Genomic DNA, 17,216 nt, shown 5'->3' with positions numbered 1-17,216 from the left:
GATCAAAAATCTGGACAAAAGCCTCAAAATGATGGGGACAAAAAGGGACAGATTTTAAATATTGCTCTAACAAACTTAAGTTGATACAATAATAGGTTTTGCATTAGCATTAATTTTCTGAAGGATGTGGAGTCTTAAACTCAAATGTCTGTCATTATTTAATGACTTCAATCCTCCACTATTTGCCAGAAAGGTACAGAGTTTAGGAGGAACATACCAAAAATATGAGGTAAAAATCTGGACATTCTGCAAAAATCTGTACAGTTGAGAGGTATGCCTCTGATGCACCATTTTCAGAAGCATCTTATGACATGTAATTTAACAGTATTCTGTGTTATATGTTGTAAACTATCCTAAGATGGTTTCTTAAATATTTCATGTACTTTGTAAATGTTGTATTCTGTGCAGAAACTCCTGACTTGTGTGACTGCATTTCTGCATGTTCTGAACTGTATGACTGTTGCATACTGTTTACTGTAAAAAAAAAATAACATTTGCATATTGTTCACTTTATAAAACAATGTGTTACTTGAGTACAGCATTGTGTTTGCATGATGGTTGCAGTTGTGGCTGAAAAGGTCTGTGGACCAATCTGCCTTCTTGATTAAAAGAATGACAAAGAAGTAAATTAAATGAGAATATTACTGAGAATTTCAGCAGCTGACCTTCAGCAGTTAGATTTTCTTAATTCTAGGAAGCAAGCCTTCAACGGACGATACACTGCTTACTAAATTCTGATTCCATAAGTTTCAGAAGAAGATAGCATGCTGTGAAATACCCATTCTATGATGATAGCTATTAATAATGAGTCGTAAGGCAGTCAGAGGCTCACTGGGAACTAGGAAAAGAAAATGTTTGCACAGATTAATCAGTTTGTGCTGCTCTGAGGTGCAAGTAACAGTCTGAGAAGAGTTTCAAAAGTCATTTGTTAAGCCTCTAGCAATATTCGTTAAAGTCAAGCCTGACTAAAGTTAAGAAAAGGCAAAAGAGAGTAAGTGACCAAGAGATCAAAATGTGAAAACAGTAGTTTTAACAGGTTCAGCCCCCCCACACTGGATATATTGGATTGCAGACTCCTTTTTTTCAAGTGTAAGCAGTCCCATTTGATCTCAGAGAAGTGAGGGAGGGAGAGGGATGGTGGCTACTGGATATGTAGTACATTTCCCTCTTTCCAGACCACGCTGCCTGTTCCAGATAACCAACTGCAGCATATCATGTCCATTTTATGGCCACTGCTGGTATGCAAAGTAACAGAAAAAAAGTTCATGAGCAGGAAGCTGGAAAAAATATTCAAGTCTATTTCTGATGCTAAAAAAGGAGACCTATCCTTGATCTGTCCAACCTGAATAAGTGTGAGGCAACAAAAAAAGTTCTGGGTGCTCATTTTGCAAGCACTTCCACTCCCTGACTTATTATACGGACATGGAGGATGTCTGACCTAGATATCCATAATTACAAGGAGAACAGAGAGTTCTTCAGATTTAAAGTGGGAAAATGTCATTATCTGTTTCGCTGCTTGGCCTTTGGCTTGTCAGAAGTACCCATAGTTGTTACAAAATATGGCTTTAGTGTTTGCCTAGCTAAAATTGAATGACAATTAGCATTATATTTCTGTCTCTGTGACCGGCTGATATAAGTTTCCTTTGTAGAGCAGCTCTTCATGACACAGAATCTCAAAATATAATATTTCCATAACCTGGAATATTTAAATTCCCAAAAGTTCAACCTAAATCCCTCTCAACAAAAGATATTCCTGGGCTTTGCTATAGACAAAAAGGACTTGCAGTGTCCCATTGCCTTAGTACATTATCACAAAATTGAAGGACTTCTTGTTCATTTTCTTTGTTGGTCTTGGTTGCTTGTCATTGACCATGTTTTTGCCCTACCCACTAGAATGCAAATGAGGAAGATCCGTTGGTACTTAGGATGACTCTGGGATCAGCACATGGATATGTCCTCCTCTCGTCTGTATCCAAACAAATTGAATAGTGATGCGATTAGGTGGCCAAAGACTCACTGCTTACATTTCCTTCACCGGAACCAAACCAACGACTGTCTGCAGGTACATCAGATTATACATGGGGGGCTCACTTGCTTCAATGTCTGGTGCAGGAAGTGTAGTCCAAGGAGGAAAAGAATCAGCGTGCCAGACTGAAGGACATGATAGTCAGTCGTAACGCAGATCAGGGTTCTAATCAGCCTGGTAGTGCAGCACAGATGTGGTAGACCAACAAGTGGGGGGGGGGGGGCACTGTTCACTTTGAGTTATGAAAGCACAGTAGCAATACACTTCATTTGGCTGTGTTCAGTAGCCACAGGCATTTCTAGGGGAGAGCACATGGCTAAATAGCATTAGCCCACCACAGATTGCTTCTTTATCATGTACCGTGGTTAGCGGGATTTCCCTTCACACTGATGCTTTTGCTTATGAATAAATCAGTATGGTACGGCAGTCACTGAATCACAAAGGGTTATGTTGATGGGGTAGCCATGCATGGCAAACCCATTCTGTATCCCAGGAAAGGTGTTCATACCAGCTCAGGGTATATAGCCTTTTCTCTTCAAGCAGAAAGCACTCACCAAACGTTTTGGATGAAGGTTGGATTTTCTGCTGAATTTTTTTTTATTGCAAACAGGCATCCTTTTTCCCATCTCAGTTCCTCCTTCTTTTCTTCCAGAGAGGTCAGAAATACTCACTGTCGTATCAGTGCTGGCTGTGTGCATCTACAAAAACCAAACCACTGGGTCACCCTAGTTTGTGTTACATGTAAAGATGTTTTAAATCTTTAAATGTTTTGTGTGTGTGTGTGTGTGTGTGTGTGTGTGTGTGTGTGTGTGTGTGTGTGTGTGTGTGTGTGTGTGTGTGTGTGTGTGTGTGTGTGTGTGTGTGTGTGTCTGACTCCCACAGAAATGATGCTTGTGTTTTGCAAAATCAAGTGGTAGGCTGACTATTCAAAATGAACAAGTCAACAGTTTTTGTTTTATATTTTATGTTCAATATACTTACTGTTGGTTTTCTTCTGCAATTCTTTGCTGACCTTTTTTTTTGCATGAAACATATTCTTCATCCTTATTGATGGGCTCTTAATGGAGTAAAGGCATTTTTGATTAACTGGATTTATGCCAACATGTACAACACTTGAATGAGTACCTATCTATGAGACGCTTGCAGCTTGTGTAATTGGCCGGGGCTATCAGCTTGTCACTTCGCATGCACAGATGTGTTTGCATTATTTAACTTCAGTTAGGAAATTTCAGTGGTTTGAGAAAGCTTTTTGTATTTCCTTTTAATTTTGTTTTTGTTAGCTATGAAAGAGCTGGTAGGCACAAGCACCTATTTTTTAGGTTTGAAGCTTATCCATCTTGCTTCTGACCTGCTCAGAGGAGCAGATTTTGCAGGGGAAACTGAAAGAATCAATCTAAGCAGGATGTCTCTGACTTGCAGTATTGTCTTCACCCAGTCTTCCTAACAAAAATGCTTGTTCCATTTGCCTTAACCGGGTAGTTCCATTGTTAACCATTGCCCTTAACTGGGTAGTTTCACTGGCAACCATTGCCCTTAACTGGGTAAGTCTATTGGTAACAAAGACTTTCACAGTGCCGAACCTGGCACCCTAGAAGGTTAAGTGTCAGAGTCACACACTACATGAATAAGTTGGTGCTACCACTGTTCAAAGTAAGGTATCTACCTCTGCAACTCAGATGGCAAAGAAAGAACATGATTAAGTCAGGGGACAAGAACACAGGGATATGCATGGTTTGCTGAATGGTAGCACAGAACTGAGAGCAGTTTAGGGATAGTCGAAAAGAAAATGGATACAGTTATGTAATTTGGTGAATTTGTTAAACCTGTTGATTGTTTTTTGTCTTTCAGATCCTGGTGCAGTATTTCAGCGACGTCGTTCCTTAATTATTGATGGCAAAGAGGATGAAGATGTTACAATTCCTTGTCTTTTGAAGGATAAAAACAATTCCAGTCCTCTTTTGGTCAGAGCAGATGGTAAACCTTTGCCTCAAGGTCTGAGCTTCACTTCTGATATTAATACTGGAGTAACTATACATAAAGTTCAGAGACATTTTGAAGGAAAGTACAAATGCTCAGTCACAAAGAATGACAGGACTGTGTTGTCTGAAGATTACCAGCTGGATGTTGAACCAGGTAGGAACATAAATTATAATTCATAGGTGTGCTAGCTCTAGGAAGAGATGGAAAATTTGTTAAAATATATGTGTTACAGCATACAGTTGAGGGTGTATAACCAAGCATGGGAAGGCTGAATTATAGCGCTGTGGCCTGCTGTTATACAGTGACTGTAAGATTGGATGTAAGGTCCGTGGAGATCAGTGCTCTACCCTGGAAATCAAATACACATAAATAAATAGATTAGTTTAGTACCATCACTTTAATGGAGTTAAATTAAAATTGCTTTACATATGTCCCCTTCTCAACAGTTCAGTCTCACTAGAACATTTGTTAGGGTTTTTGTGCATTAATTACTTATATCATTAACACTTCTTGGATAGAATATCTGCCTGGATTTTATTAAAGCCTTCTTTAACCTCTGCTTTGCAGACTTGTGTACTAGAGTCAGGTGGTGAATGATTTAGTGATCGCCATAGAGTAAGTGATACAATGTATAACCTGAACATTTTATTTAGTATCAGACTAGCATTCTGTTGATTAGCAGACATCCTGATGTTTAAAGCAATGTCCAGCACTCTCCACTAAACATAACTCTCATCCTCTGAACATTAAGAATCATAGTGCTGGCCTTTAGAAATCATACCACAAGGCTCAAATGAAAAGCACTTTCTTATTTTTTGGAGTAGACATTGTTTAGATACTAGACCCCATGTGGTTAGTTACAGTGGTTTGTTTCAGTTATTTAATGTTGTATACACCATTTATGAGGAAAATCGGAAGAAAGTCAGTAACTCCAAGACGATCAAGGCAAAAACTGAGGTCAAAAATCATAGCGCTATGCACAAATCATAGCAGTTGAGAGGTATGCCTTTGACTCATTTGAGAACAAAATGCCACGTTAAGGAGTTCTGCCTGATATTATTCTCTGTGAGTCATAATTTCTTGTATATCCATTACTTCATCATGGCATCACTAACTAACATCATTGGAGCTGTGATCATAAGAGCCTTTTAAATGTGATCATTCTTGGGCATCGGATTCTTTTTATTAAAGCAGGTTGCGGCTGCATTTTAGTCAGCATTACAAGCTTTCTAAATGGATACTGTTCAGCAGCGTTCCTAGATGAAGTACTGTTTTTTTTTTTCATGGATCTTCTTCATTATTGTGAGGTCAGCTTTATTAGTTTGCAAAACATGGTTTGTGATACGCTTGTTTTTTGCAATGTTTTCCCTAGATTAGTTTTCCCAGTCTTCTTTAGGTAGATGAAAAGTGGACAAATAGATTGACACATAGTAGGAACTTCAGTTTTTTGTGTGGTTTCTTTTAGTTAATTAACTGGGAAGATGAACTAGTTCCCTCTCTTCCATTTATCTCATACCCCAGGAGTCTGCTGTTGTTCTTATTACCTTTGTAACCCCCCTAAGATAAAACGCTGGGAGGTGGAGAACCTTTGGATTTTACATTACAGGGTCAGGGTTTTTTTACAAACTGCCCTCTGCCCTCTTTTCCTGAGGCCAGATAATGCTCCAGTATCAGTGATTGAAGAACATGCTTATTTATATGCACAGTGCCATTACAACATACATCTGCATGTGTACCCAGCTCTAGTATCATTGTATCAGTGATTGAAGAACATGCTTATTTATATGCACAGTGCCATTACAACATACATCTGCATGTGTACCCAGCTCCAGTAACAGTGATTGATGAACATGCTTATTCATATGTACAGTGCAATTACAACATACATCTGTATGTGTACCCAGATCCAGTATCAGTGATTGAAGAACATGCTTATTCACATGCACAGTTCCATTACAACATACATCTGCATGTGTACCCGTTCTTCTTTTTACGTGCTTCAGGCCTTCCTAGCTATTACCAGCAGACTGTTTATTAGTGTATCGCACACACACACACACACACACACACACACACACACACACACACACACACACACACACACACACATGTACATACCTGGTGGGAAGTGTTATCCATCATTTATTCCAGTCCTGTATCTCCATATCTTTTTTATCCTTCCATCACTTGTGTTGGTAATCAAACCAGTTTCACTTTCATTGTATGTAGGTGTGGGTGGGCAGGTGTGTGGTACTAATTTAGGCTAGAGTGTACTGCTGCTTTTTAATGCAGAAAGGTTATGATGTCTGGAAACATGGAAGTTCGGTGTCCCACCAGACTTAAATCTTTAAATTATTAGTTTCTCATCAGGACACAAGTGCTCATCAGCAGTTGAATTCTGCTCACTGCACACTCATGCAACTCTGCAGTCCACGGCTACCACCCCACCCATACAGTCTAGGAAGAAATCAGTACTGCAAAACTAAACCAAGGATATACCCTTTGAGCCTGAAGAGCAGGGTCAGTCTACCCAGGCATTTTACATGTATGGTTATGATAGTGAAGATTTAACATTAGCTGTGTTACTTAGTAGTTCTCAGTGTGCTATTAACACTAACTATTTGAGTCTTGTACCCCCCCCCCCCCCCAGCTTGTGTAATAATCGTAACTATCCACTAGACAGTATACACTTAATTCAGGTCCTTTTTGTTTTCTGTGATTAAAACTTACCCCCCAAGCAGCCCTTTCAGTGCTGTTTGCCTTAGTTTGGGATCACTTGAGCCCCACCTATTTATTTGCATTTCTATACATTCCCCTTCATTGCTAATGTATCTCGCTACTCTAATCTGTGCATAAACTGGCTACTAGTAAGCAAGTCAGTATGAAGACACACTCCCAACCTTAATAAACTTTGCTGTCTCTTCTCTCCTTCACTTTACAAGTAGAGTTTGTATTACTACTCACCCCCTCTGAGGCCTTCACTCATATTTTTCCACTGCTTGCCTCTCTGGTTTGGCTGGTTTCTTTGCATTGCACCTGGTTCACAACCTTTTTGCTACCCGCACCCCCAATACTAAGTCTGTATTACATTCCTGCTGTTTATGGAGCCATCTTTAAATTACTAGTCTCCAATCAGGACATAAGGGGTTTAAGCCCCGCTCCATTCACCTGTGCTACACACTGGCTCACTTCACACCTCACACTGCCCCCTAATTCCACCCACCCCCACTACATCTAGATTTATTCTAGGCACTAACCTCTCCCAATAACCAGCAACCAATCAGAGCAATAGTAGTAACCTATCTCCTCTGCCACCTACATTACCCCACCCACTTCCAGTCTAACTGCTCATCTGACACAGTCATGCTACTACCTAATGTGCTTACACTCCTTACCTGCACTCTTCTTGCACACCTTACATCCTACTAGAACTCCATAATAGACAAACTCCAGCACTATCACTGCACCCTTACTCTCACTTATATCCATCACCCACCTATTAATTACACTTGTCATACAATCACAATCTCTGTCCCAATACACCCACCATACTACCAGTCACCTGTTACATTAAAATAAAAAATATCCTTAAAATATTACAGGTTAATTACCAGATTTATAAAACTTATGTTTACTGCCCTATCTAAATTAGCCCTCAGTGGTGATATCCACCCTAACCGTGGTCCTACCATTACCAACTCCTCGCCTAAAAATCTGCCTTATAGCTGCTTCTTCTCTTAACTAACATCTAACAGAAAGCCACCTGACCTCCTGTACATGTGTCTAAATATCAGAAGTATATCTAATAAAACCCATGACTTAAATGCCAACCTAGCCTTATACTCTCCTGATGTTCTCATCCTGACTGAAACCTGGCTCAAACGTCACATAAAAAGTGAGGAAATACTCCCAACAGGTTATAACATTCTTTGAGTAGATAGACAATCTAAGAAAGGGGGTTGTGTGGCTGTAATGTTTAAACACCACCTCAAAATCCATATCCTAAACACATCTGCCCCCCCACATTGGAACTGAAGAAATCCTATATGCCAACTTCAAACTAAACCCAAATAAAACAATCAACATCATAAGATGCTACTTCCCACCTGGCCAAAACATCCCACCCCTGGAAAACCTCCTCAACTGGGCTAACCATTCCCTACCCCAGGAAACCATAATCGTAGGTGATTTTAACATCAACTGGCTATCTTGTAGTAACAATCATCCAGCCCAGCACCTAAACCTTCATGGTTTCTCTCAAGTAATACAGTCACCTACCCGGATAAATAACAACTCTTAACAAGCATAATACTCTTGACTGGATATTAGTCAATAAAGACCCTCACTCATACTTAGCTGGCTGTTTACCAGACAGCCTCAGTGACCACATTCCAACATTCCTTCTGAGTCATCACATAAATTGTGCTAAACCCATCATCTGTAGGCAAATCCGAAGTAGGGTAAACTTTAACCCTCCCTCCTTTATCTCATCCCTTCAAAAATGTGAATGGACACCACTAAGGTACCTCAATCTGGATGAAGCCATCCACTTCTTCAATAGCACCTTCCTAAATATCCTAAACACGCATGCCCCCATAAGAAATTCCAGAATTAAATCACAGTACTCCCCTTGGCTACAAAAAAGCACCAGAGCACTAATGAAAATCAGAGATAAGGCGTGGGAGCGCTGCCACTTAACAACCGCCCCCCCAGACAGTCATTCCTAGAGTTGCGCAACAAGGTCAAAAAGCAAATAAAAGAAGATAAAACCCAATATTATCAGTCTGCCCTAAACTCCTCCCATCACAACCCTACGCAGTTCTGGTCCACAATAAACTATATTCTCCACCCAGGTAAAGTAGCCCCCCCACCCACCTACCACTCCCCTTCCTCCAGCAGTATTGTTGACTCATTCAGTAAACACTTTACTGAAACCTTTCTGTCTTTGACTAAACAACACAACCCTCTACCCACCCTCCCTACATCAAAACCAAATACTCTGCTCACAGTCTTTTCTTTTTCATCAGTGCCTACTTCCTATATATATATAAAAAAAAAAAAAAAACTTCTGTTGAAACTTAAGCCTACAAAACTTGCAGCTGACAATCTCCTCTCTGAATACCTAGAAATAGCAGCAGAAACCCTAACTTATCCAGCCTGTATCTTAATTACTCGGTTCTTATCAGAAAGCTGTGTCCCACACTGTGGAAAATATCCCACATCATTCCCCTCCATAAAGGTGGCTTCTCCACTGAACTTTACAATTACCGCCCCATAGCCATTCTTTCTCCACTTTCCAAGATACTTGATAAATGCATCCATTCTCAAGTCTTAGACTACCTCTTAGCTAATAACCTTCTCTCCAGCACCCAGCATGGCTTCAGGCCATATCACAGCACTACTACCACCTTGCTCTCTTTCACTAATGCTTTCCTTCATCATAAAAATAATGGCCTGTTCTCCTCTGCTGTATTTCTGGATCTGTCCAAGGCTTTTTGACATGGTCTAACACAAACTACTAATCTTTGTTCTCAGTAACCTATCCTTTTCCCAATCAGCTACTGATTGGTTTCACAGCTATCTAACTGGCTGCCAACAATCAGTTGTCTGGCATAATGACCTATATCCTCGACTTCCTGTAACACTCAGTGTTCCCCAAGGCTCCATCCTTGGTCCCCTACTATTCTCACTCTTCACCAATGATCTTTTCACAGCCACCAAGCATGCTCTCTTATACAGTATGCAGATGACTCCACCTTCATCTGTTCAACCCCAGCTATACCTGAACTTCACACAATCACACAGGAAGCTTTTTCATCTGTAGAAAGCTGGCTGTCTAATGACCAGTTATTACTCAACCCAAGCAAGACTAAACTCCTTATCTTCCAACCCACTTAATCTAGCCCAGTTATCCCCCACTTTAATATTCTAGCCAAAGACAATACCATCGTCTCTTCAACAGAACACACCAAACTACTTGGTGTTGAGATTGATAACAATCTTAGATTTGACACCCACATTTCTCTTACTATAAAAAAAGTTCACAAAAAACTAAATGCATTGTACAGAAACAAACAATTCCTCACCAAGACAGCCAGAATTTCTCCTGCCAATTCCCACCTAATCTCCACTTTACTCTACGCCTCTCCTATACTGACCTACCTTAGACAAACAGACCTAAACAAGCTCAAGGCTTTCTACAGTAAAATTGCTAAGTTTGCCACTGGTGCATCTTATTGCAGCCAGCACTGTATCTCACTTAGAGAACTTGACTGGCTTGAACTCCTTTAACTTATTCACCTGAATCAACTGTTCCTTGCCCACAAGTTAGTAAACCATTATCTTAAAGTCCCATCACTTCAAAACCTTCTCCACCCCTACTGCTCCACTAGACCTCTACGCTCCAGCAGCAAAAATCTAGTTCTAGTGACCAAACCCCAAGAACTCAGCAGGAGATGCACTATTCTCCTTCGTCATATCCAGATTATGGAACAATCACTCCTGCCCTCTCTAACCACACTACCTTCGTGCAATCACTTCAAGACTGCACTAAAAACTCACTTAAAAAGTCTGTTGTTATGCCCCATACACCAATCCTGACTAGTAACCCTCCTTTTACCTCCCCTCCCCTAGCCACCATGCCTCACACCATCTGATCATTGCATTCCTTCCTCTGCAGGCTCTGGCTCACCCTTTAGGTTCATAGATTCATAGGTTACCCTCCCCTTCCCTCCTCACTGAATCTCTCAGACCTGATATAACGTGCTTAACTACCTCACTTCATCTCAACTCCAAATACATATCCAACTGACTTACACCTACCTTCCTCTCACTACCACATATACTACTCACTCAGTCTCCTCTCTTACTCCTCTGTCTTCCCCTTCCATCCCATTAGCCCTTCTAGCTTGTTCCTCCTTCGTGTGGAGCTTCTGCTTTATATCTGCTTGAGTTTAGTGCAATATTTGTATATAAGATTTAGGTATATGAGTTTATAACAGTATAATTTTGAGCTTAGTACTATCTGTATATACATCTTACCTTTATTCCTAGCCTTTAGCTAGATATTGGTATATCTGTTCATTATTATGTTTCATATTGTATGTATAGCTAATGTTTGCTGCAGTATGTATTATTTGCTTATTCAGTTGTTCTTCATGTAATGTGCTGCTCATTTATTGTTCTGCGGAGCTTTTCTTCCCAGGTCTCCGCTAAAAAAGGACCTGTGTCCAGTTGGAATTTCTTGGTAAACAAATGTAAATAAATAAATAAATAAAATAAATGTTAGTGTTAGATTCTTTAAGACACCCTTTCCTTTCAGTGAAATAAAATGTCCCCAGTCTTCTTGGCTTTTCTAATTGCAGTGTGTCTGAGGAACATGGCAGACATGTATTTTATAGTGTTACACATTTTAGGTTAATTCTTCTGTGCTGCAAAGGTTAGTAGTGACATTCAAGCTGAGGAGAAACTATCTATGTAAAGCACAGTAACCTTTTGTCTAACTGCTGTATCTTGGATTTAGTTGATTGTGACACATTAATCCATTTAATTTATTATATATAATATATTTATTTATTTAAAACAGACAAACATGCCTTTTGAGCTCTATGTATCAGAATCAAGTTCCTTTCCCCTCCTTAACCAAGATAACATTTAAGAAAGAAATGTTAAAACTGTTAATTAAAGTAGTGTAAAAGTTGGATATGAAACTTTGGGTTTGGTGCTTGGGAAGATAATGCTGAAAGATGTTTGAAGTTCTCCTTTTGAACTAACTAAATATAAATAATGTTGTTGCTCACCTAGAACCTTCCCTGATAGTGCCATTACCGCCATGCAGTAGGTCTGTTCACTCTGAACTGCAGGAGTTGGACATTCCCAAGCTGGGTGAGAGCCCTGCAGCTTATTTCTTTCCACCCAGGAGTCTTAGTCAGCTGTCCTTTTCCATGTAAGAGTTGAGTGGTAAGAAATGAGCCAGCTAGATGGTCCTAGGGTCAGCCTGTCTACTCCCCTGTGGAAGTAGCCATACCCACTGTTGCAGTCTCCAGAGGGGAAGCATGCTCCTGCATTCCACATTTCCTTTGGCATACTGCTACTAAGCACCATGGTTATGCAGGCTTGGCTGGTTTAGTCTCCACTAGGTAATACCTAGTTCTCCTGCTAGATGTGTGCCTAAGTAGTGAACCAGACTACATCCCCCATCCCCAGTGTAAGTGAGCAGACAGCAGCTACTCACTCCGTCCTCACTGACTGACTCCTGCAGTCACCTAAGCCATTAACTAGGCTCTGGTTATCTCTAATGTAGTTAGAGCTTTATCTCTGTCTGCTAGACAAGAATTATTTTAATAACCAGTTCAATACCTACATCAGCAGTCTTTTAAGAAAATTTCATATATGAGTAGGTGAAGAATGTCTTTATAGTTATCCACTATTTGTATAAAATGTTTTCCAGTTAATTTAAGGAAGAAGTTATTTTGCTTGACATTACTGTATTATTTTCTTTAACTTGAATGGTCAGTTTGTAGTTAGTATAAGCAGTTGTAGTATAACCCATGGAAGTGGTGTTAGATTTGGTTGACATAAATAGCAAACCCATCTCACCTAAATGCATTTGACATTGCTTCTTTCTGTTCTTTCCTTTTCCCCCAAGATCCTTTCTCCCCATTTCCTATGCTTGGTTGATACCCCCAAGGATTCTCCTTCTATGACCAGGCCAGTAATCATTCTGTCGGTCTGCAACCCTGTCTTTGACAAAATTCTTTAGGAGATCCAATGAGTAATTACTTTAGGAGATCCAGTGAGTAATTACTTCTTACGATTTATGGCTTCTGCCCTCTCTTCCTCCTTTGTCCTTCCTGGTCAGGATGATCCCTTCACATCTTTTAATACAGCTTTATACACCCATGTCATGCCTCTGCTATGTCTTATGGCATCTAGTGAGAAGATGTCCAGTTTGTCTAGTTTGCAGTTACATCTTTTACCCTTTCTTGGAGTACTTCAGATAGTCTGATACTCCTTTCTTTTTATGGCTTCCTTATCAGCGCAGAGTACTGGAGCTGTGGCTTGATCAGGCCCTGGTACAGAGAGGATGTTGTTTCTTTGCTTCTGTGGTCTATCCCCTGAGGATGCACCACAACATTCTGCTTGTTGCTGCTTGTGTCCTCTTAGTACTCCTGGAGGGCCAGTCATGGCTTGATTGGAACTCACAGATCCTTTCTCCTGTTCTGTTGCTATCTGTTCCATTCCTGCCAGCTGATACATCACAGCAGGAGTTTTTTGGGCTGAGTGTAGTACTTTGCATGTGTCTGCAATGAATGTCAAGTGCCATCTTTTTGCTCACTTGATCGGCCTTGCTATAGTCTTCGTTAGATTGTTCCCTCATCCTCCACTTCTGTGCCTATGTCTGCATCATCAGCAGAGAGCTTTATCCTGTTCTTTTTCAGCTGTGTATGAAACAAGTACACTGAAGAACACTGGACCCCCTATTGAATCATATAGTACTGCACTAGTCAAGTTACTTTTTAATTGATACTGTCTCTTTCACAACAGTCACATGTGACGTAATGTTCCACCATGCAGCAGTTCTTTCCTCAGTCCTGAGTAACCTTCAGTTTTCCTGTCAGCTGCCTTAACAATTGATGCTCAGGTAGACAGTGCCATCTGGTACTCCCTTGTCAGGTTCATTGGATCAGGTTTGCCTTATACCATCTTCTTTGTCACCTGGTATCCCCTGTTAAGTTCATCTGCCAGTTGTAATACTGGATTGTGTTGACCTATTCTTCTGTTTTTGTCACCTTGTATTCCCCAGTCAAGTTCATTAATTGCAGCTTGTAAAACTGGATCAGTTTGACTTGTGCCTTCTTCTGTGCACAAATACGTATTATTTGCTGTCATGGAAGATTTTTAATGTTTAGGAGAACGGCTAGCCTTCTTCTCAGGATAGCCTGCATTATTCTGCATTACGTTCCCTGTCCTTACAGTTAGGTTATCACCTGTTGTCAGACTTTGGCATGGAGGCTGTAGTCAGGGCTTCATCTCTGTCATGGAGCAAGTTTGAATCCCTGCAATTCAGTGCTGTAACTAACCTTAGATTTTGTTTTCTCATTGCATGCAACATTAAGTAATGTAAAATGCAAATAGAAAGTATACCTCATATCATTTCCAGATGTCTGATGTTCCTTCATACCACTGCATTGGAGAATATTGGCACTGCATGTCATGATTGCTGATAATATATTTTAAATGTTTGGAATGTTTTGATTCTTACAACTGGCTTTGTAGTGCAAATGCTTTGATTTGTGTAAATGTTTTGGAAATTATAATGAGTTTTTATTAGTTATCAACATGGCGGTACCTTATTTTTAACAGTCTTGTACAGCTTGGTTCTTTTTTACAATGTTCAGATCCTTACTGCATTCTGTTCTGCTTTGACAAACTTCACTGCAAACATGAGAGGAAAAAAACTGTGTGCAAATTTGTGCTGAGGGTAAGGATATAAACAGCATTTTTTCTTTGCCAGTTTTGCCATAATGACTCTGTTGCTTAATTTCTATTGGTCAGCTCATTACCTCTTTCCCTCTGGGATTTCAGCTGTCATCCATTGGGAAATGGCAGAATTTGTATGCCCTGAACTATAACCCCTTTTCCTCGTGCCAGTTGATGGGTACATTCCAAAGTGTGCCCTATAGTGTTAGCCTAATGGTCGTTGTACAAACGTGCTATATCACAATGTCACAATGCACAGTTTCAGTTCTAATTCTTTGTGTTACTTGGCTTCCCATAGCACCCGCGTCTGGTCCATTCACTGTTTACAGTACTGACTGACCTGTAACTGATGTCAGCCTTCCTTTATTTGAGATAGTTACATCATTTACCATTCCTTTCCATCCTCCCAAATGAGGGACAGATTTGGCCCGAAATACTTTCTGAGGTTTTAAATGTATACAGTTTTGTGTACTTTAGAAATGTAGTGGAGCAGTCTGGTGTTGCCACCAGCTGTGTACTTAACATTTCCTACATTGTCTCTCTATTTGTTTGACAGTCATAGCTCTTAAGCTTTCATCTCCAAAAATGAGGAGTGCTACCTCTCATAATATACAGAAAATGGACAAAATGTGGAACACATGCTAACAGCTTAACTTTATTGTCATTCAACCATACAAAAGCATATGTTTCATTTCTCCAAAGCTCATACACAGAAAACATAACACAGCAACACAAAAACAAGAACAACACAAAAATGTTTATTACAACAACAGTGAACGAGCCAACCGAGGGCACAGAAGCTTTGAAACCAAACGCGATTCCAAGGACTACAGCAGTCACTCCTCTACAGCTCCACCATCTTCCACTCCATCACTAGCAACATACATGTCCCAGTCCTTTCTTCTGACCTTATTTCTGACACAACCGACCTCACAACTGCCACTACCTGCAGCGCCGAATGACCACAAGATTATATGAATTTCTTCAAACTGCATCTTCCAAACTGTTGGCATCTCCATCACCAGTTCCATTTTCCAACACCATCCACCACGTCTCAAATCCAGTCCATTTACCAGAGACTAACAAAAAGAAATCCAGTCCCTTTAAATCACATGGCCTCCACGTCCTACACTCTGTATCCACATCGGCTTACCACTGCAGGCCCAAACTTCCATAATCCAGAGTTTCCAAAAAAAAAAAAAAGCAAGCAAATCAAACAAGGACTCCACTGACATCACAAATGCCACCACCACAGTCAGCCACACACTCGACAGACCAAATGGATCACTAGGTTAATGAGTCATGAATCATGAAGAAACACTTCAAAACAAAAAACAAACCAAAGTGCACAACGGGAGCTGAAGAAGCTGCTGCCACATAAGGCACTGCCTTATTACCTTACTAACTCCTTCAATTAGGAAGCTCACAAGATAGTTAAAATGTGCTGTTTTATATTTATAAAAACATATTTTGATGAATTACTGTAATTCAATTCTATTTTCTTTGGATATTAACTAAAAAATTCCTATCACTGAATATGTGACATACCTGTGTGGAATAGAGGGGGACATGCTCCTCATAATGAAGTAGATTTGAGATGCATGGTGATAGTATGTGGTACATTCCTACTTTTTTTTGTTTTACTCTTGCCGTTTTATAACAGTTTCAGTATGCAGCATGTTTAGTGTGGCAGGGCTGCCATGGGATAAATTAACTGAAGTGATTGCCTAGATTAAGTGCCAGAATGCACTTTACCTACAGTCTGTGAGTAGACATCCGGTAAAGGCCATTGTACATTGTGAGACTGCATTATATGCCTGGACAGACAGAAGAAAAAAGCTGTGCAAACTGATTACTGTAGTGCTGTGTTTTGAGAAGAATGATGTTTTGGAGGGGTCTCTGGTTGCACAGACCCACTTAATCCAAAAACATTTTATTTTTAGCAGCATTTAGCAAGAATAATTTTCTTTACTTTTCTTTTTAAAATGAGTCGGTACATGGATTCTCCATTTTCCTTTTATTTATTATCATTTTCTAACTATTATCTCAGCAAACTATACAAGTTTTGCACTCTGTAAGCCAACGTTTGCCAGACCAGATTATGCAAACTATTTAGTAAGGATATCATTCATATTATTTAGAGATACTTCTATGGTTCTGCTTTTCTTTATGTTCAGGTTGCAGACTTTCTTTTATCTAAGTAAATAAAATCATTTTTGACATCTGTGATCACTGTACAACACATGCAAGCAAAGGAATAATACTGAATATACAGGTAGGCAATGGATAACAAAGAACTACATGCATGATTACTGTTACTCAGCCACTGTAGATTCACAAGCAGGGAAACAAGAGACAAGCGGTGGTACAAAATATTGAAGGGTACTGATTCCAGGCATGCCAGACCAAAGTACAGCGGAAGATGCTGTGTCAAAGAGCTGGAGTTCAGCCATCAGTTTTCAATGCTTTGTGTACTGGTTCTGTTGTTACTGTAGTAGAAAACATGCTTTATAGTGTGCACCTCAGTCAAGAGCGATCACCTTGTAATGTTGGGTCTGACGGTGCTGCACCTTTCGGCTGTAAGTCGAAAATGTGTTGTAACTCTGGAGAGGGATGCGGTTCCTTGCATCCCCGTATCCCTCCTCTTTTTACCATTTTGCTGATGATGTGGGCTGGCTTGCAAAATGAGACTATTGTTACTTCATGCAGACCATAAAAGTACAGCAGC

General features: G+C 40.1%; 2 protein-coding genes across 2 annotated transcripts in view; one reads left to right on the top strand and one right to left on the bottom strand.

Annotated features, from left to right (window-relative positions):
* The window catches only part of LOC122801556 (mast/stem cell growth factor receptor Kit-like), a 591,006-nt gene that overhangs the window by 198,835 nt on the left and 374,955 nt on the right, over positions 1-17,216 (top strand). The window contains exon 2 of the mRNA XM_044070993.1: positions 3,875-4,159. Coding sequence (XP_043926928.1) covers positions 3,875-4,159 — 285 coding nt within the window. The remainder of the gene's footprint in view (positions 1-3,874; positions 4,160-17,216) is intronic.
* LOC122801555 (E3 SUMO-protein ligase RanBP2-like) overlaps positions 1-17,216 on the bottom strand; it is a 2,328,503-nt gene that overhangs the window by 2,136,493 nt on the left and 174,794 nt on the right. The window lies entirely within an intron of this gene.

This window comes from Protopterus annectens, chromosome 5.part0 (genome assembly GCF_019279795.1).
Source record: "Protopterus annectens isolate FY-2018-M chromosome 5.part0, PAN1.0, whole genome shotgun sequence".
In the NCBI taxonomy this organism is placed as follows: Eukaryota; Metazoa; Chordata; order Ceratodontiformes; family Protopteridae; genus Protopterus; species Protopterus annectens.
The sequence above is the reverse complement of the archived record's forward strand: the minus strand, read 5'-3'. Positions and strand labels throughout refer to the sequence as shown.